Below are 21678 nucleotides of genomic sequence, written 5' to 3' on the forward strand. Positions count from 1 at the left end.
TATGTCTATTTTACAGATGAGGAAACTGTGGCAGCGGTGGCCTGATTTTCAGAAGTACCCTGAGCACCCACAAACCCAGCAAAGTCAATGGGACCTGCAGATGCTCAGCATCTTTGGCAATTAGGCCAAGGGAATTTAAATGACTCCCCTAAACTCTCACAGAGAGTTAATGGCAGGGTCAGTTAATATAAGCAGGGAATATAAGCGAGGGTCCTTTAAAAATCTGTTTAAAAAGCCCACTCGTAAGTGACCAAAGGAGCTAGCAAACAGAAGCAGCAGTGTGAAGGTTGCGGATCTCTCGAGACATCTAGATAGACTTATGTGTAGTGCTGGGGAGTTTTGCAGAGGGGGAGCAGAAAGGGGGGGCTAGATACACTTCCCATTCCTTAAACTTCTTTAAACTTAAGCCAGAAAAACACCCCCTGATAAGCACAAAACATCAGCAAAGGAACTAACTTCAGGATTAAAAAGATAAAGCAGGCAGAAGTCCAGCTACAGAGTGGGGGCTATCCAGTTTATTGAACCCAATGCAGCATGTATGATTTTCTGCCCTATGGGCAGGTAGCGTATGTGTGCATGCGGGGCAAGGGGATCTGGGTCCTCAGAGTCCGTGTACGGGCTTTGGAGACCAGGGTGGCTGAGCGGGAGGAGCTGAGGGAGACAGAGAGGTACATAGGTGAGACTTTCTGAGACACAGTGGAATGGTCCCACCCCCGGCCTGACAGCCTCTGTGCTGTTGAGGGGGATAAAAGTCTTAGGGAAGGAGAACATCCAACTGGAGCAGAGGGAAATGATCCCATAGTTGGGCCCCTCCTTCCAGATGATGTTGTGGTATCCTTCTCTCACTGAGGACACCTCTCTGGGGGAGGGAACTCCAGTTATTAGGAAGAGACAGGTGTTAGTAATGGGCGATTCGATCATGAGAAACAGAGATAGCTGGCTTTGTGATGACCAGGAGAACCGCATGGTGATTTGCCTGCCCAGTGCAAAGGTTGCGGATCTCTTAGGACATCTAGATAGACTTATGTGTAGTGCTGGGGAGGAGCTGGTGGTCGTGGTACATGTAGGTACCAATGACACAGGGAAGGATAGGAGAGAGGTCCTGGTGGCCAAATTTAAGCTGCTAGGTAAGAGATTGAAGTCCAGGACCGCCATGGTGGCATTCTCTGAAATGCTTCCTGTTCCACGCACAGGGCCAGGTAGGCAGGCAGAACTGCAGGGTCTCAATGCCTGGGTGAGACGATGCTGTAGGGAGGTGGGGTTTAGATTCATTAGGAACTGGGGAAACTTTTGGGAAAGGGGGAGCCTATACAGGAAGGATGGGCTCCAGCTTAACCAGAATGGAACCAGATTGCTGGCACTTAACATTAAAAAGGTTGTAGAGCAGTTTTAAAACTAAGGGCTGGGGGAAAGCCGACAGGTGCGGAGGAGCACGTGGTTCGGACAAAGACATACCTTAGGGGATGATCCACTAATGGAAATTGTCTATGTCCTAGTAAGAAGGAGAGGATGGAAGATGATAAAATACAGGTAGGATCTGATGAGAAACAGTCAAATGAAAAAAAGTCTCATTCAATTACATCATGTAATGGGAAACAGCTAAAAATTGACAAGTTTTTAAAGTGCTTAAATAGCAATGCTAGAAGTCTAAATAATAAGATGGGTGAACTAGAGTGCCTTGTATTAAAGGAGGATATTGATATAATAGGCATCACAGAAACTTGGTGGAAAGAGGATAATCAATTGGACACAGTAATACCAGGGCACAAAATATATCAGAAAGACAGAACAGGTCATTCTGGTGGGGGAGTGGCACTATATATATGAAAGAAAGTGTAGAGTTAAATGAAATAAAAATCTTAAATGAACTAAACAATACCATACAATCTCTATGGATATTAATTCCATGCTCGAATAATAAGAATATAGCAGTAGGGATATATTACTGACCACCTGACCAGGAAGGTGATAGTGACTGTGAAATGCTCAGAGAGATTAGAAAGGCTATTAAAATAAAAATCTCAATAAGAATGGGGGATTTCAGATATCCCCATAGTGACTGGGTACATATCACCTCAGGGCAGGATGCAGAGATAAAGTTTCTTGACACCTTAAATGACTGCTTCTTGGAGCAACTAGTCCTGGAACCCACCAGAGGAGAGGCAATTCTTGATTTTGTCCTAAGTGGAGCAGAGGATCAAGTCCAAGAGGTGAATATAGCTGGACCACTTGGTAATAGTGAGCATAATATAATTAAATTTAACATACCTGTCGCAGGAAAAACACCACAGCGGCCCAACACTGTAGCATTTAAATTTCAGAAAGGGGAACTACACAAAAATGAGGAGGTTAGTTAAACAGAAATTAAAAGGTACAGTGTCAAAAGTAAAATCCCTGCAAGCTGCATGGAAACTGTTTAACGACACCATAATAGAGGCTCAATGTAAATGTATACCCCAAATTAAAAAACATAGTAAGAGAACTAAAAAAAAGCCACCCTGGCTAAACAACAAAGTAAAAGAAGCAGTGAAAGGCAAAAAGGCATACTTTAAAAAGTGGAAGTTAAATCCTAGTGAGGAAAATAGAAAGGAGCATAAACTTTGGCAAATGAAGTGTAAAAATGTAATTAGGCAGGCCAAAAAAGAATTTGAAGAAGACCTAGCCAAAGACTCAAAAAGCAATAGCAAAAAAAAAAAAATTGAAGTACATCAGAAGCAGGAAGCTAAACAACCAATGGGCCACTGGACGAGCGAGGTGCTAAAGGAGCACTCAAGGACGATAAGGCCATTCCGGAGAAACTAAATGAATTCTTTGCATATTCTTCACAGTTGAGGATGTGAGGAGATTCCCAAAACTGAGCCATTCTTTTTAGGCGACAAATCTGAGGAACTGTCCCAGATTGAGGTGCCATTAGAGGAGGTTTTGGAACAAATTGATAAGCTAAACAGTAATAAGTCACCAGGACCAGATGGTATTCAGTCAAGAGTTCTGAAGGAACTCAAATGTGAAATTGCAGGACTACTAGTCTGTAACCTATCATTTAAATCAGCTTCTGTACCAAATGACTGGAAAATAGTTAATGTGACACCAATTTTTAAAAAGGGCTCCAGAGGTGACGCTGGCAATTACAGGCCGGTAAGCCTGACTTCACTACCAGGCAAACTGGTTGAAACTATAATAAAGAACAAAATTGTCAGACACATAGATGAACATAATTTGTTGGGGAATAGTCAATATGGTTTTTGTAAAGGGAAATCATGCCTCACCAATCTACTAGAATTCTTTGAGGGGGTCAACAAGCATGTGAACAAGGGGGATCCAGTGGATATAGTGTATTTATATTTTCAGAAAGCCTTTGACAAGGTCCCTCACCAAAAGCTCTTAAGCAAAGTAAGCAGTCATGGGATAAGAGGGAAGGTCCTCTCATGTATTGGTAACTGGTTAAAAGATAGGAAACAAAGGGTAGGAATAAATGATCAGTTTTCAGAATGGAGACAGGTAAATAGTGGTGTCCCCCAGGAGTCTGTACTGGGCCCAGTTCTATTCAACATATTCATAAATGGGGTAAACAGTGACATGGTAAAATCTGCAGATAATACAAAACTACTCAAGATAGTTAACTCCAAGGCAGACTGTGAAGAGCTACAAAAAGATCTCTCAAAACTGGGTGACTGGGCAACAAAATGGCAGATGAAATTTAATTTTGATAAATGCAAAGTAATGCACATTGTAAAGCATAATCCCACCTATATATATAAAATGATGGGGTCTAAATTAGCTGTTACCACTCAAGAAAGAGATCTTGGAGTCATTGTGGATAGTTCTCTGAAAACATCCACTCAATATGCAGCAGCAGTCAAAAAAGCGAACAGAATGTTGGGAATCATTAAGAAAGGAATAGATAATAAGACAGAATATATCATATTGCCTCTATATAAATCCATGGTATGCCCACATCTTGAATACTGCATGCAGATGTGGACGCCCCATCTCAAAAAAGATATATTGGAATTGGAAAAGGTTCAGAAAAGGTCAATAAAAATTATTAGGGGTATGGAACGGCTTCCGCATGAGGAGAGATTAATAAAACTGGGATTTATCAGCTTGGAAAAAAGATGATTAAGGGGGGATACGATAGAGGTCTATAAAGTCAGGACTGGTGGAAAAGTAAATAAGGAAGTGTTATTTACTACTTCTTGTAACACAAGAACTAGGGGTCACCAAATAAAATTAATAGGCAGCAGGTTTAAAACAAACAAAAGGAAGTATTTTTTCCACACAACACACAATCAACCTGGGGAACTCCTTGCCAGAGGATGTTGTGAAGGCCAAGACTATAACAGGATTCAAAAAAGAACTAGATACATTCATGAAGGATAGGTCCATCAATAGGTATTAGCCAGGATGGGCAGGGATGGTGTCCCTAGCCTCTGTTTGCCAGAAGCTGGGAATGGGTGACCTGGGATGGATCATTTGATGATTACCTGTTCTGTTCATTCCCTCTGGGGCACCTGGCATTGGCCACTGTCAGAAGACAGGATACTGGGCTAGATGGACCTTTGGTCTGACCCAGTAGGGCCGTTCTTATGTTCTTGACTCACACTCTACAGCTCAATCCTCTGCGCCTCTTTCCCCCTCCCCAATAGCGGCTGTATTGCTAATGATGCCTTATCTTGCTGGTAAATTGCAGATTTATTATACAACCTATGGCCAGTGAGATGAGAAGCCGCTCTTTGACCTGGTCTTTCCTCATTATCATGCAGCTCTTCCTCCAATGAAGCCGTGACCAAAAGCAGGGGCCTTATATTCTATGAAGGCACAGGAACTTTGACCTTATACCCGTGATCTCTCAGGATAAGCAGTGGCCCACAGGTGACCGTGTTGCTTCAGGTGCTGTTTGTAGTTGCATAAAGAATGTGGTTTCGCTAAGGGGAATTTTGTATTACAGGTGGTGATGGCTTCATGTGGCATGTCTGCAGCACATGGGAGTTAATTGTTTGTTTAACAGAGAGGAAGATTTTCGTACTTTTGGAGTTGGGTATTATGGGTATCCCCTCCTAGCAAGCAGGCTGTGTTGAAAAGCGAAGGGAGGTCTCCTCTTAGTAATGCTTCACGAGAGGCTCTAGCCTAGCGCATGATTTTAGTAGAGCTCCAAGAGAGGAATGCTGCTAAGGATTCAAGAGCTACAAGGCGCTTGGAGCCGCTGCAAAGGCAATGAGCCTTTTATGGGGGCAGCATGGATGAGACACTGGACTGGGCCTCAGGAGTCCTGGGCTGTATCCCCAGTTCTGCTGGGTGGCCGTAGGCAAATCACTTCACCTCTCCTTCCCCTCTGTTGTCTAGTTAGATTATAAATTATTTGGCGCAGGAACCATGTCTTATCATGTGTATGCACAGTGTCTAACACAACAAGCCACAATCTCAGCTGAAGGCCTGTGGACGCTGGCATGATGCAGTTCTCTGTGTGATCTGGGAGCTGCTGCCCATTCTGCAAAGGGGAAGGACTGAAATAGTGGTAGGTTGTTTTTCAACATTAAATGAATTAGGATCTCTTGCACAGTGGCTGACTGATCGCCATGGAGACTGAATTCGTCAGGTGGTATTCACTGGGGTATATGTCAGCAAGAAAACTTCACTTCTGCCTTAAAATGACCACATTCAACTGGAAGGTATTGAGAGTGGTAAATGTGGGTTTCCAATTCTGCAGTTGCTTTTCTGACTCTGTAACGGCACTGCTCATAATCTCAGAGGTGCCAGGTAAATCTCCCGTGGATTATAATGTGGTTTTGATGACATCTTGGGTAAAGGAAACAGACACTTCCTTTAAAGCCAATAAACTGTAAACGCTTGGAAAATGGCGTAGTTGCTTGCCCAATCTAACTGAGAGAGAAAGCAGCCACAGCACCAGCCAGACCCCTCTGGCCCTCAGCAATGCTGGTTGTTTGGAGAAGGGAAACAATCATAAACACGCTGTGCAGACTTTCAGCTGCTCCAGTGACATGTTTGCTTTTGAGAGCATGGAGTCAAACTTTTCAAGTACCCCTATGAAAAGAAAAATATGAGGTCTAATGGGATTACTTAGTAATGACATGTCCACATCTGCAAGGAATTTGTTGCCTTTCCAATTAGATTACATTTGGTTCCTTCCAGAGTGATGGTGGACACCTGGTCTCCCACCACCAAACATACTTTACTTTTGTAGCATTTTCCCGGGCAGGTAAAGTATTGTGTTTTTTCCCTCTCCTGTAATTAATTTAACAATCTTTGGTATGGTAGAAATCCATGGAATTCAAGAACAAGGCTTATCGTGGTAGGAAAAAAACAAGAACTCCCCCAAAAATATCAAGTTCAAAAATCTAAGACTGGAGCAGGCTACTGTTGTAGCTTGTAAAGGGGTGCATATTGAGGAGTTTCACTGGGACTTAGTGGTGAGAACATATGTTCAGTGTTAAGCATGTGCTTAAGTCCATCCCTGTTCTGCAAAGCCCTGAAGCATGGGTTTTAGTTATATAATGGTGCCTTTAAAAAGTATTCTAATAAGTAGTATATATAATCTGAAGAAGTAAAAGGTAAATGAACTTTATGTTTAGGCTGAGAAGTTGGAAAGATTCTAACAAGTTGTGTGCCGGCCTGCTGTATATTGGGAAGACTCTGCCTCTTAGGAAGGAACTTTTCATTTCATGAGGAGTGTCGGGGTAGGATAATTGATCATTTTCTCCTTCAGGTGAAACACAGATGCAGTTTAAAGTGAAACCCAAAATATGAGTGATAGGTATATTGCAAGAGAAGATGCAGAAGATGCAGAAACGGGCATGAAAACGTTTTGAGTGGGAAAGGGGGTCAGACAAATGAGATAAGAACTTCTTAATTCTCAAACTACTCTGTGAATCTCTGGCTCCTATTAGTTTTCCTTAGAAATCTCCCTGCACTCAGATACCACAGGGAAGGGCTCGTTTTGATTTAGATGAGAGTAGATCAGGGATTTGCAAACATTTTGGTAGCATGAACCACATTTTCTTGTGGCTCACACATTATCCATTATACAGTAATTGCACACATGGAAAAGTAATATTAGGAAAATATGCCTGTATTGGTTAGATGCCTTTTAATGCAGTTGAGCAGGTGGAAGCAAGAAGGAGGAGCCAGCACCATGGGAACAGCTAGTTCTCCACAGACAACCAGAAATTGTTCCACAGACTAGGCCACAGTTTAGGAGCCTCTGACATAGAGAGGGAGAGGGGCAGTGGGGAAGAGAGAGAGAGAGAGATGTTATCAGAATTGGACAGGCATTGAAATAAGTAATTTAATCTTGCATTATCATTATTATTACTTAAGTAGCTCCAACAGTGGGTAAGATGCTTCATGGATAATTCAGAAGACATGAGCCCTGCATCTAAATAGACCATATATAGCTAATGGCTGGTGGAAGAGAAGTAAAGGAAAAACAAGTGCTGAGCAGTGAAGTTTAGCAGGGTCTTGTTAGTTTCATATTTTCTGTTGGAGTCACAGAGTGAGTGCAAGACCAGAATGAGTCATGTGAGGGGGTACACCTGCCCTGCATTGGGCAAGAAGAGGTTAACCCTACGCTGTGGGCTGAGGAAGCCAGGCCCCCTCTCCCCTGCTGGACATGCTCCAACTGGAACCCCAGTATAAAAGGGAGCAGCCCAGCTCAGTCTGCTCTGACCGCTGAGAAGACAATGTGCGTTGCAGGTTCCTGTCCAGGAGCTGTCGGAGTCCCAGACTGCAGAGGCCAGGCATGCCAAGACCCAGGAGAATACCTGGCTACCCATGGGAGCCCATGAGAAGGAGTCGTCAGGAGCTACACTGGCCAAGACCCCCAGAGAACCAAAGGGCCTAAGGACTCTGGAGCAGACATTGACCTGGTTGTGGAACTGGGAACACAGTCAGTGTGTTTTGGACAGATCCTCACTGACCCAGTGGCAGATACTCTCGCTGCTGATAGGGTCCTGGGCTGAGACCTGGTGGAGTAGGGAGGGCTTGGGCTCCCCTGCCCCAGCTGCCAACCCACCGCTGAATGGTGGCCCACCACACTTTTTGGCCATTAGGCCGTGCTGCCCTGCACCAAAGCGTGGGCCCACTGACTCTTGCCATTAGGCCCTACCACCCTGCACAGGACAGCAGCCCTATCAACTCTGGCTACTAGGCCACGCTGCCCTACATGGAAAGGCAGCCCTTTTACCTTGACCACGGGACCATATCTCCCCCCAGAGGGATGACAGTGTATACCTGCCCTGCGATAGGCCACTGGATCCTGCCCTCCTGTATAGCACAGGCCACTAAACCTCACCTAGCCACCCCCACACCAAGCCAACAACCAGAATTAGACCCAAGTATTACAGCCTTCAGGAGACTAAACTACTGTGTGCTACAGGCAGAGAACAGGAGGGATCGAAGTCCATCAATGTCCGAGGCCCTTGCAATGGTTCAGTGGGGTTCTTCTATTACTATATCTTGTATCTGTCTGGATAACACTACTTTGAAGGGAGGACTAGGGGTTACAGGCCACTTGGAAGAAACATGTTTAAGGAGGGACTTTAAGGAGGAGAGTATCAGTGGGCATGACACACTGGGTCAGGGAGAGGTTCCAGGCTGAGGGAGCCACATGGGAAATGGCACAAGAGTGGAAGAAGGACATGAAAGCAGGATGTTAGACATGTAGCTTGAACAGAGCAAACTGGACCCTGGAGTGAGTGCCAGAGATGATAGCACAGAGTCAGGCACGAGTTAGACAGTGCAGATCTGACTTTATAATGTCTCTGTCCCCCTGGAGGGTCCCAAAGACCTTTAACAAACTGTGGGCAAAGTCTTGTCAGATCTGCCCAACGGATCTCCACTGTTGTATCCTGCCCTGTTTAGATGAATGGATCTCCAACCCAATCACTGTGGAATCTGAGCACAGAGAGTAGAACAGAGGAGCCAAGATTTGTTGCATGGATCTGTAAGCAGGATTTTACCCTGTTTATGGAGGAAGTACTTCACCCTCCTTAAAATGCTTCCACTTCTGCATTGGAATATGGCTGTTCTTTAACAATGCAACAAACCCTACCCAACATCTGACGACAAGAAATGGAGAATGCCATGTCTTTTTGAAACAGATGGGCAGTCTCCAGGCTTGTTGTAGTGTAGAAAAGAAACACGAGACGTGATGAACCCAAGACTATTATTTTAGATCTTGTGCTAATCTGCCTTCAGATTTGCAGGGCATGGCCAAGTGGTAATACTAAAACTCTTTGAAGGAGAGTGATTTGAATGATTTCAACTGTTTCATTGGAACATACACAACAAATTCCTGCCTCACAAGAGGCAGAGACTTTAAAATCTGCCTAAAAATGAGATCCAAACAAAGTCTCCCTCACAAGCTGGAGACTTGGCCGGTCTGTCAGTACAATTTGCAAATGCACAGCATCTGCAGACCACATAAAGTGGGAAGGTCACAGAGGGGCATTTACAGATTTTGCTATAGCTCCTTTTACTTGGGCTTTAAAAAATGCAGTTTCTTTCCCTCCTGGCTGTAAGGAGATTGGATTCTGAAAATTAATGCACTGCTGTTGCGTTTGGTCGGTAGCCAGCCAGCCAAACAATAAGGCCTGCAGGCATGTGAACATCTCACATGCATCTCAATGAAGAATGTGCTTCAAAAACTAGTTCTGGCCACAAAGCTGTAAGCACATTGTTTCCTTAAAAAATGTGTAAGAGAATTATTTAGTTTGCCAGTGAAAAAAATGCTGGATTAACAACCATGGAAACTGAAGTCTTCTGTTTCGCCTCAGAGCAGGCAGGAGCAATGCAAGCTTGCCTTCTAATATCCTGCTAATAATCTTCCTCCTTGATTTAGAAGGACCACATCTAGGGGCAGCAGAGGAGCTCACTACCCATAGCCCAGTTAGTCCTTAGTCTCCTTGATGAGACTGCCAACAAGGAGACCAACAAATGCCAACTGTGATGATCTTTTCTGAGATGTGGACATCTCTTCACCAGGCCTTGGACTGTGATCACTAATTCATTTCCACAGAGGCCCCCAAACAGCCTATGTACTACAAAGAAATTGGAGAATGATTTGTGTGAGGTGACTAGAGGTGAAAAGTTCCCTACTCTGTTACCAAATCCCCTGAGCCATACAACCCCGAGGTGATACTGCTTGGCCAGAACGGAAATATACGTGGTTCACCTTGGTACACAGAACTAACTTCTTCTCAATGCATAAGACAACAGGGCACTGAACTTCCCGGGACCAATGGTCAGTTATGCTACATTGGGAGGACAACAATTCTGAATGCTTTGCAGCAAAACCTGAGTAGACTTGGGCTGTAGTAAATCTTGTGGAACTCACCTACAGGAGTATGGGCATTTCCGGCTGTAGCGGCAGCAGTAAAATTGCCACTCCCGATCGAGAACAGCTGGAAAATACTGGCTCTGGAACCCTGCCACTAGTCCATTATTTGAACAGGTCTGATACCTGAGAAAAGGGAGGGAAAAACAAAAGACGTTATTAAGTAATATTGTAAAGAAGAAAGCAGCACTTATATAGCAATTTATATCTTCAAAGCACTGGGCAAGGAAATGATACAGTGTTGCCAACCCCAAATATTCAAAAATCATGAATCAGGCAAAGATTGGCTTTAAAATGTTAAATTAATGCTTCTTTTTCTTTGCCCTCTGGTATTTGAACATTTAGGGTTCACTGGGGTCACATTTTCAAGCTTTTCTTTGCAATCCTGTGGTGTAGAAATTGACTTTGATTAAAATGAAAGTTGAGTTTCTCATGTAACCACCTGAATCCAGGAGCTGGGGCTTTAATAAAAAACATCAAATGTTGTGTGATAAAGTCCCAAGAGTTGGTAACAGGAATACAATATTATTTTGCATGTGAGGAACCAGAGACATTCTCTGGGGGGAGATTAAAAGACTTGCCCAAGGTTTTGAGTTTGAATCTGCAAAATGAATTGCTGCTAAATTTACTAAACCACTAGGCTAAACGTTATGAGGAAAGTCCTCTACCAACAACCCGGGGTTACAAAAAACTCAGTTTTCCTTGTAGGGCAGACGATGCCTGAAAAGCCTATGGTACAATACTACCACAAAGCTCCCTCTTCAGAGCCAATTTATAAAGGATGGATTCACACATCATGGAGATGGCAGCCATGACAAACTGACTCAGTCGGAACAGCGCCACGCTCTCAATCACCAGTGCCACTTCCTGTGATACCTCGGAAATTCAAGGAGAGAGTAGGCCCGAACCAGTTTAGTACGTGAGATCATAGCCCAGAATAATGCAGCTGCTGCCTATGAAGAGCAGATGAGCTGATTCTTTCTCAAAGAGACAAGAAAGGGCTTTGCTAATGAAACACCAAGCACAATATTTTCCCAGGGAAAAAAAAGACTGGCCTATGTAATATTGTTTTCCTGTAAAACTCTTTCCTGTAGTGGCGCTGCACAAAGATCTATTATTTTTAATATTCCATGCAAAATTTCCTCCAAGTGGAGCAGCAGGCCAGAAGTGCATGCCTGCTGGTTTTGCTGATGCAGTCCTTGTTTTACAGAAAGCCTTTACCTGAGCGATAAAGCCCAACATCATTATTTATCAGCCCATTAAGGACAAGAACGGAAGGGTAAGTGCTTGAGGCAAAGCTGAAAGTAGTTAAAGCACTTCAGCTCAGGCCTAGGGAGGCCCTCAAACTGTCCAGCTCCACTGAGGTCCTGCAACTTCCTGTCATCTGCTTCTGCCAGGGTTGCAGGAAACTCTACCATCCATTTCCTCCAGGGCCTTAGGAATCCTGTCACCCACTTCCCTGTGGCCACAGGCAACCCTGCTGTCCAATTTGGCTCATACCACTAGCAACCCTTTTTCCCTCACATGAACCACTGACAGTGACCCATTCCTTTCCCACACAGCCTCTCTGCCCTTTGGGGAGGCTAGTGCCTCTTCCCCATGGCCTCACTCCTTGTTGAGGTTGACTAGTGAGGACTATACACAAACCTAAGCAGCCCTGCTTCCGTTTCCATCTATGCAAATAGTCCCACTGGATTCAATACAATGGATCTGTGTAAACATGCTCCCTGCTGTCCCTTTAAAATAAACCTACAACTGTGAGGAAAAACAGCTTGTTTATGGCATCTAGCATAAATGGGAACACGTGGAAAGGGCAGTCTAAAAAGCAGGCAGCCTGATTCCAAGGTTTGTGTAATGCTTCCCCGTTGTTGGTCAAAGAGTCTGCACAAAAACAGTCCTCCACAAATGTACTGGGCTGTGCTGCCAACATGTTAACAGGCAACTCCCACACACATTTGCTTCCTTAGCCCATGATGTAATCTGTGCCCCAAGGGTGTGTGTGTGTGTGTGTGTGTGTGTGTGTGTGTGTGAGTGAGTGAGAAAGAGAATGATTCAGAGACTGCAGAATCTGTTTTCCCCACTTCCAGAAAAATATTTTCTTAGAATCCTAACCAAGGAAAAAAGGCAACAAACTTACATTAAACTGCACTTTGTTAGAAAAGTTTATACATTGTGCCTGAAAAATAAACAGAGTTTTTTGAGGGTAGGGCACAGCATTCGTCTATGTAATAAGGAGAGGGGCTGGGGAATGAAGACCTCACAAAGGGACATCCTCTCTTGTGCAAGAGTTGTTTGTTTGGTTATTTTAATCCCTGCCATTTGGAGCAATTTGGTTCATTCCATCCACAGTTGCTCTTCCTAAATATATATTTTTAAATTATCTCTGGCAGAGATAATTGAGCAGCGGCCACAGAAGAAGTGAACTTCACCAGAGGCAGAGAAATCACCCAACCCCTCCCTTCATTCCGGTGGAAAAGTTTTAAACCTCAACTCCCAGGGCCCCCTCCGTTGTAGAGGAATGGGATAGACATACATTACCCTTCCTTGGATTACACATCCCTGTTCAAAACGTGTCACTGTGTAGCTGCCACAATGAAGCTATAATTAACAGGGTGTAGCTTATTAATTACTAGAAACTGACACTGTCCCCCAAACCTCTCACTGCTCCAATCCCCCACCACTGCCTGCCTACCGGTCATTAAGGGCCAGATTCTGCTGCCCTAACAATGAGTAGTATCTTGGTCCCCAAACAGTCTCCCGGAAGCCAGTGGAGACACTTGTGAAGTAAGGGTGCTACTCAGCATGACTAAAGGTGTCAGAATCTCTCCCTTCATAAATAGGCCCCAATTCAGCTAAGTCCTTAAACACGTGCTTAACTTTAAACACATTCATAGATTCAGATGTCAAAAGGGACCCTTAGGTCATCTAGTCTGACATCTTATAAATCACAGGCCACAGAATTTCATCCAGTTACTCCTGTACTGAGCCCACATGCTTATTCAGCAATATGTTTAAGCCCATCTCTATTCAGTAGAGCGCATAAACATATACCTAACTTTAAGCACATGTTTAAGCTCATCCCCTAATCAGCAAAGCACTTAAAGTTAAGCCTGTACTTAAGTGAACACATGCTGAATCACGGTCATAATGGTGAAAAGTCGTAATATTTCTTCCTCTCTGAGCTTTATATCCCCACTCCATTTTCTCTCTATTTTTTTTTTCAAAAGAATACCATCTGTGTATATTGTGCAGTTTTCAAAGCAGAAATAAACCCAAGAGACAATTAGTTAAAAACATACAACTATACAGTACCAAGTCATTGGTCAAAAGGTCTCTTTTTGGTGTTTCCGCCAGACTGGGGTTTCTGATGCATGTTTTAGACAAGATAGCCAGCAATTGGAGAGAATTCAGAGGAGAGCAACAAAAATGATCAAAGGTTGATTAAAGAGCTGGGAAAATTAGACCTTTAAGGAAAAGTTAAGCAAATGGAGAACATGTTCAGGATGAAAGCAAAGAGGGAGAGAGGGGGCATGGCAACTGTGACAGATATTGCAACTGCACATTAATATCTGTGGGGCCCATATTATATTAAGTTTATGTATCACCATGAGGCAGGGATTGTGTGCAACTCTGGGGGGCAAGGTGTGTGTGGGGGGAGCGGGGGAGTTTATCATAGCTCCTCCATAACCAAAAACAGTGAGGTGTGATTACAGAGTAAACACCTCCAGAGAGGTACCAACCATGGGTAGGCCTGCATATACTGGTTCAAACTGGGTTTTCTAGAGACCAGCAGACAAAGACAGGGCTTTTGGCATAAAAAGGCTGCATTTAAACTGACTCAGGGCTTTCCTTTTGATCCAGCAAACGGGCAGAACCTTCTCTCTAAGGGCCCCAACCCTTGTAGAAGAGTTGAAAAGACTTTGGGAAGACTGATGGGTGACCTCTGGTAACCTTTTAGCATTTGCATAGGAACTTTTACTGTTTTTATATGTTTTTTCTGTGATGCTTTTACCTTAAGAATAAATGTGCTTGCTCAGAAAGAGCTGTGTGGTAACTTGTAACAGTTTGAAAAACACTGTTCATAGCCTTCAGAGAGAAAGCAATGCACAGGTGCTGGCCTTTAGGCAGACTGGCTTGCTTGGGATATCTCAGTGTAAGGCAGGGAGCTGTGCAGCCTTAAAACCCCCACTCCGAAGGGAGAGAGACGTACGTTTCTGCCCAAGAGAGGTGATGGCTTGGAGCCAGAAACCTGAAGTGGTGGCCTCAAGGGACCACAGAGGGGAATACAGGTACAGGTACCCTGAAACTGTGACAACCACCACCTGCTAATATGCTAAAGGGACGTCATGCAGACAATACATTTATTCTCATTAGTCAGTGAAGGCAGGATAAGAAGTAGCAGGCATTGACTGCAGTAGAGAAAATGTAGATTAAATATTAGGAAGAATTTTGCAGTTTTATGTTTGTCAATGGAGCTGGCTGCCAATGGAGGCTGTGGAATCTCTGTTGTTGGTGATATGCCAGGTGAAGCCAGCCACCCACCAGTCAGGGCTGATGTAAGGATAATAAAATCCATCCCGCCACAATGAGAAATGGATTAGATAATCCAGCAAAGATTGTTGCCAACTGAAATTAATCTAATTTGTCCCTCACAAGCAGAACTGACCAATCAGGAGGCCAAAACAGACACAGAGATGGCCAGAAAGATACCCAAAGTACTACAGATTATTATTCATATTTGTGTTCCTACACAGTTCCTGAATGGATGTATTTTCAGAATAGTGTCAGGCACTCAAATACCATGGTGATGAGCCTGGCAGAGAGCTGGAAAAGAGAGGCAGATAGATATATAAAGAAAATACAGAAGGATTAGATTTTCAAAAGCCCTACTTCTAAGAAAGTGACATAGGAACACAAGTCCCAACAACTTTCAGTGGTCACTTAGGTGCTTTTGAAAATCCCACCTGAAATAGATCCATATAGGAAAAGAGAAAATGCTCAATATAGAGATAAGAGAAACAGAACAGACAGATAAAAGAGTTAGACAGGACAGGTTAGTTAAGAGAGTAACATCCAAAATAGATAAGACCAACAAATGGAAAAGACAGTTAAATAAAGTATCCAAGATAAATGAATGATGGCGAGATAAGATAGGTAAACACAGAAAAAGAGAGAGAGAAATATCTAAGATAGATAATTGATAGAAAAAAAGAGAGGAGAGCAAGAGAGAGAGAGAGAAAAGAAAGAGAAGAGAAGAGGAAGTGTGAGAGACAAAGTAAAAAGATCTAAGAGATGAGAAAGAAATAAGGCATAGATGATATGCAGAGGATATAGACTTCCTAGGTACATATAGTTCTGATGATGAATGTTGCTAGATGGTTCAGATGTCATAAGAAAACATTTTGTATAGAATTACACAATATCCCGTTTGTGAGAAATGACTTCAGCAATTACTGTCAAGAACTGTTTGAGAAGAAAAAATGTTTTCTTTATTTTTAAACAGTAGAAAGAACTCATTCAAAATTATTATGTAATAAATGAAAATTGCATCAAAGTATGAAAAGGACTGCGTAATACAACATAACCAGAATGATCTCAATCTCTTGCTTATCTTTCCATCTCTGTCTCCTTCCTACCCCTCCCTTTTTCTTTTCAGTCTTATTCCAAAGTGAGTATAAAGAGTCAATTTTGTTCTTAACAATTGCATCAGCCATAGGAACTTATCACAGGGTGAACTGAGGAGCATGAATCATTCAGAAACGACTCAAAACCCTTGAAAATCAAGGGTTTCACATTTCATTTTGAATTTTTTAAAAATTTCCTGTTTCATGCAAAATCTGCAGAAGTTTGTGTTCTTTGGCTCAAAAAAATTCTGTAATCTAAAATGTCTGAAATTTTAAAACTGAATACATGAATATTTTCAACATGTGTCTGTTTTCCATTTCATGAAAACATCATGAGAAAATGAAATTTTGGGATCATGTAATGCCGCAGAATGAAATGCTGTAGATGGTCTCATGAAACTTTGCCACCCCCTCCTAAAATCTGATCATTTCTATAAAGTCCTTCTCAGAAGCACAGTAGTGTATATGCATGTTACATATGAACTACAAAGGATTATATTAGGTTTTACATAACATGCTACATCATTATCATATAATTAATATTCACTATCATCATCGTAGATTAGCATGCATTTTTGGCCCCTGTAACACTGATGTAAGTAGTAAACAGTCCCATACTGGGCCCAAGCCAAAGTCTTCAGCAACAAAAATATATAGAGAAAAAACAATACTAAGCTGGGAAGGAGCTTTTTCTAATGATTAGGGTTGGAGATTGGTAGTCAGGAATTTTGGGTTCTGTTCCCAGCTCGGTCACTGATTCCTCGTTTAGCCCTGGGCAAGTCACATCCCCTCTCTGTGTCTCAGTTTCCACATCTGTAAAATCAGCAGCAACAATACCAAGCCACCTCAGAGGTGAGGTTGTGAGGCTAAATCACTTAATGTTCACAAAGTGCATTGGACTCCTCCAGTGGGAAAGTGCTATGGAAGTGTAATGTAGGATCATTATCACATCAGTATGCATCATTACTAATTTGACTAAGACAGTCATTTGTAATGGCTAAGCAGATAATTAATGTGCACTTGTACTATCACCACTGTGCTAATATGCACCCTTCGACTTTGGGCATTGCAATTTCTCTTTCAAAAGATAGTTTAACAGTATCCTACCATTGCATTCCAGCTCTGTTGATCTCTTCCCACCAGCATTCTGTTGGTTCCCCAAGACTCTGGGGCGTAGGCATGCATGCATAGTTCCACAGTCTGTCAGAGCCTTCCTTCTTGCTGAAAGTGCTCCTTACTGCCACTATCACCTGGCCATGTGGGCACTGGAAGTTGAAGCCCTGACGATACACATTGACCCACTCATCATTATCCCCATAGTCATAGGGTTGATAGTTATAATCCCCATACTGGCCCCAAGCCACCGTCACCAGTGGCAGGAATACACAGAGAAGAACAAGGTCCATGTTGAATATGTTTCTGGTTTAGAAATGCCCCACTGGTTTGTTGTGCTGGCCCTTTTATATTGCCTCTAACATGTGGCTTCCAGATGTTTCATATCGAGATCCAAGTGCAATGTGTCATTGTTCAGCAAAAGTTCTCTGACCTAAAATATTGGCTACAGACACTTTCAGTTACTTTTAAGGTGGAACTCTGCAAGCATAGTCATCTTAGGAGCATAGGACCTGGGGTTTCCCAGGAGTGTGAACCTTCTCCAATCCCTTACTGTAAAACTACTGTCTATAAAGGTTGCACATATACATCACACATTGATAATACATAAGCTGCAGCAACCCATTGTGCCATCGTTAGGTTGAAAAACAGTTTCATATGAAATTCAAGCTCTATTACATATGGACAGAATTTGGTGAAATGTTGATCTTTAGGTTGCAATTTTCCATTCTTGGCATTTGTCCATCTTTTTTCATCTTGAACAAAAATGGGTCTATTATTTTTGAGTGAGAAGAGAGTGGGGGAAAAATATTTTCCCATTATAAAAATATCCTTTAGACTTTTTGGAGCCCAAATGACTGATGGTTGATTGTCCTGATCTAGCATGGGAATGGCCCTCATTGAGAAGCAGAGCACAAGCTGTTTCAAGAGGAAAGTGATTTTGCAATGACTGAATTAAGAGCATTTGAAAATGACATATGCTGCGCATTCAGCAGATATTGTTGCTAAGGTCATTAAGTGTACTCCTAGGCCCTGATTCGGGAAACCATCCCCATTCAGGAAACCACTTAAGCACCAGTTTTACTTTAAGTATGTGCTTAAGTCTCATAGAAGTCAACGAGGCTTAAGCATGAATTTAAGGTGAATCATGTGCCTAAAGGCTTTCCTGAATCAAAGCACTAAGGAATGATGCACTGGAGGCATGGAGGCCTAAGCTGACTTTATAGTGAACTGGCTCCAGAATCACTGCCTGCAGAGCTGCCTTACTCTCCAAGTGAGAGGATCCAAATGACAAAGATCCCCACGTATCTCTGCCTGCCCATTCACTGCATATCATGCAGATCTTAAAACATCCATGTGCCCTCATCCTCAGCTGCTGCTATTCCTAGAATTCACAATTAAGCAGACCTCTGCGGTGAGTGGGCTGGACTTGCTGGAAAAGCCAACTACCTTTTAGAGATCCAAGCTCCATTACAGCAGGGTGACTGCTCTGATGACACTTAGAAGTTCCACAGGGCACGTGCCTTTGTAACGCCAACAGACCAAAGTCGTCGGCGGGCAGGATTGAACCTGGGGCCTCTGGAGCTTAAAGCATGAGCCTCTACCACATGAGCTAAAAGCCAACTGGCTCTAAGCTAAGGCTGTAGAGCAGACTCATTTAACTCTCTCTCCCTCTTAGTGGTCTTGGTGCCACTAGATTGGACAGAACACCACACCCAGAACGTGTGTGGGTTACACCTTCACCAGCTGGCCCCAGCTCTCAGAAGCTCCACAGGAATAGAACTCCTGACCTGCACCCATCTTAAAGTGAAGCTTCCAGCCTCTGGATCTTAGGCCTTCTGCAGCAGTAGGGGACCTGGATGGCCAAGGTCTTGGAAGAGATGTGAAGAGTCCTTGGGATGAAGAAGACAACGTGTCCCCATGTACATATGCATTACAGTCATCTTTAATTATATGATCTCATACTGTTTCTCACAATGCAACAGCATATGCCTGACCCCATAGATACATGTGTTCAACATATTGTAGTACTGTGCACTACTCTGTGTCTGCTTGACAGAGGCTATGAAAATAATCTATAGAAGTACGTAGTTAACCGCATATATACAACATATGGAGCTCGACCCTCAGCTGGTGAAAATGAGTGGAACGCTATTGATTTCAGCAGAGCAATGTGGCATTACACCACCTGAGGATATGGCCCATGAAGTACAACATCAAGCAACAGTAGCAAAAAAAGTACATCTCTAGAGGGTTGGAATTAACTTTCAAAATTAAATTATTTCAGTGAATTTATGAGTGAGGCTTTATGAATGAATCTTACTATGAATACACTATCAAATCAGGAAGCCATCACAGAGTGTTTATTAGATATTTTCTCTGGACTAAACCTGTGATCCAACCCCATTCCTAACCTAACAGTAGGTTTCCTAATGCAATTAATGCAAAATCCCAGCCTCACCAGCTTCCCATCTGATCCCCACATGCGATTCCCAAAGTGTCTATCACATGGAAACTATACAGTGCTCTAAGCCAGTGGTTCTCCACGTTTTCCACAGCAGGACCCCTCCAGGATCAACCCCTCGCCCCTCGCCACCCTCTAATTAGGTTCTGGTTGGGATCCCTGATCCCAATTAGCAATATGAGCAAAGCAGAGTGGGACTCTTGGGGCATCTGAAGCTACGAACACCATCCCCCGGGTGCCAGACAGGGGAATGTCCACATGTGAACAACTCCGAATAATGAATAAGTAGCTGTGGAGCTGAAGTTGTGCATGGGGCTGGTAACCCCATCATGTCAGACCAGACTTGCTACAGAAATGAATACCAGAAGCCATCTCGGTGTGCAGCAGGCCAAACAAGAGATCAGCTTCATGTGAAGAACGTAACGGTCATTGATCAAACCCATAACAAAGCCCACATGTCAAAAAGGCCCTTGCTCAAGGCAAGATCAGTAATGAAAATCAGATTGTGAAATGGAAAAAAGAAGTTAAATACATCAACATGACAATCAGTAGCCTGAACAAGCCAGCACAAGACTGGTAGAAACTGGTGGGGATCCAATGCACCTGAGGGTGCCTGAGGAAAAAGAAAGAAAGAAAGGAAGGAAGGGACTCCCATGGTGCACCATGGAAATGATTGTGTTGCATTTTGGGAGATGTGATCTGGCAGGGGAGGGTCAAAGAGGGGAGAATGAGGCCTTGAGGGATCTGGAAATACAACTCCCATGAAGCACCATGGCAGTTCAAATAGATGCAGATTAATGTCAACCCAAAACAATATGTTTCAGTATTTCCAAATCAATTTTTTTCTGAACTCTTAGTTCCACGGGAAGTTTTGGTATTTTGAGTTTTCACACTGATTTGGGATGAAAATAAATATTGAAGTATCAAAATTTCTCATGGCAGGGAAATTCCGTTTCTCAGTCAGCTGTAGGACGAGAACCCTTGTGAAGGGTTAAAAAGAAAAGCCTAAATGTGTGAACTTTCCTTCTGAGTAACACCAGTGTTCACTGAGCTCTGAAGTTCACAGCTGCCTGGCTCATAGGGTGAAACTTAGGCGGTGTCTACAGTAGGCTTTTTGCCTTAATGCTTTCCATCACTGCTATAACCAAGGCAGTTCCATTAGTGGTAGCAGTGCTGGAAAGTGCTAGCATAAAGAGGTCTCCAGTCGGTCCCTGGTGTTTTGACCACCCTGTCATCTAACCCTGCTCCAAGCAGTCTACAGACACCACAGAGGTTAAAACGCCAATGATTAGAGGTCTTGAAACAGACAGGCTGTAGCAGAACCGAAGTTCAAGCAGTCTGACTGGCTGCATGGCATGATGTGGACAGCATTATAAGACAAATCTGAGTTCTTGTGTTGAGTTCAGCTGAAGTTTGCCTGGAGAAAATCTCAGAACCTGGCACTTTCTGAAATGCCTCGCCCTGTAATTTGACTTTGAAAACGTCAGTTGCCTGCCTTGTGGTTTGATGTTCTCACAGTCTTACGCATAAATCAGCAAAGCAGAAAACAACAATATGTTAGGGGACAGGAGACTCTAAAGCCTCCCTGTTGTCAATGCCTTACCGTAAATATGCAATAACTAGTAATACTTTTTATCAATACTTAAAAATGCTACAGTTTAACCCATCTAAACCACATACTGTCTTCTACAGCTGTGGTTCTCAAAGCCGGTCCGCTGCTTGTTCAGGGAAAGCCCCTGGCGCACCGGACCAGTTTGGTTACCTGCCACGTCCACAGGTTCGGCCGATCATGGCTCCCACTGGCCACGGTTCTCCGCTCCAGGCCAATGGGGGCTGCGGGAAGCGGAGCGGGCCAAGGGACGTGCTGGCCGCCCTTCCCGCAGGTAAACAAACTGGTCCGGCGCGCCAGGGGCTTTCCCTGAACAAGCGGTGGATCGGCTTTGAGAACCACTGTTCTACAGTAGTTGCCTGATAGCACTACAATAACACTCCCATAAGACCACTGCTTTGGATCACTGCTTTAAAATACTGTAGTATATTTTTTAGTGTGTAGAATCATTGCTGTGGATCCAGTTCTAATTTTTCAAAGGAACATTATGACTTGCTTATGTTTGTTTGTTTTCAGC

General features: G+C 43.4%; 1 protein-coding gene across 2 annotated transcripts in view; it reads right to left on the bottom strand.

Annotated features, from left to right (window-relative positions):
• DPT (dermatopontin) overlaps positions 1-21678 on the bottom strand; it is a 47873-nt gene that overhangs the window by 14850 nt on the left and 11345 nt on the right. The window contains exons 2-3 of one of the 2 annotated variants that reach the window (XM_073308035.2): positions 17083-17255; positions 10352-10477 (exon numbers count right to left, since the gene is read on the bottom strand). In XM_073308035.2, coding sequence (XP_073164136.2) covers positions 10352-10477; positions 17083-17255 — 299 coding nt within the window. Of the gene's footprint in view, positions 1-10351; positions 10478-17082; positions 17390-21678 lie in introns of those variants that run through there. The other variant, XM_073308026.1, reaches the window with a different exon arrangement.

The sequence above is a fragment of the Lepidochelys kempii genome, chromosome 1, assembly GCF_965140285.1.
Source record: "Lepidochelys kempii isolate rLepKem1 chromosome 1, rLepKem1.hap1, whole genome shotgun sequence".
NCBI lineage: Eukaryota > Metazoa > Chordata > Testudines > Cheloniidae > Lepidochelys > Lepidochelys kempii.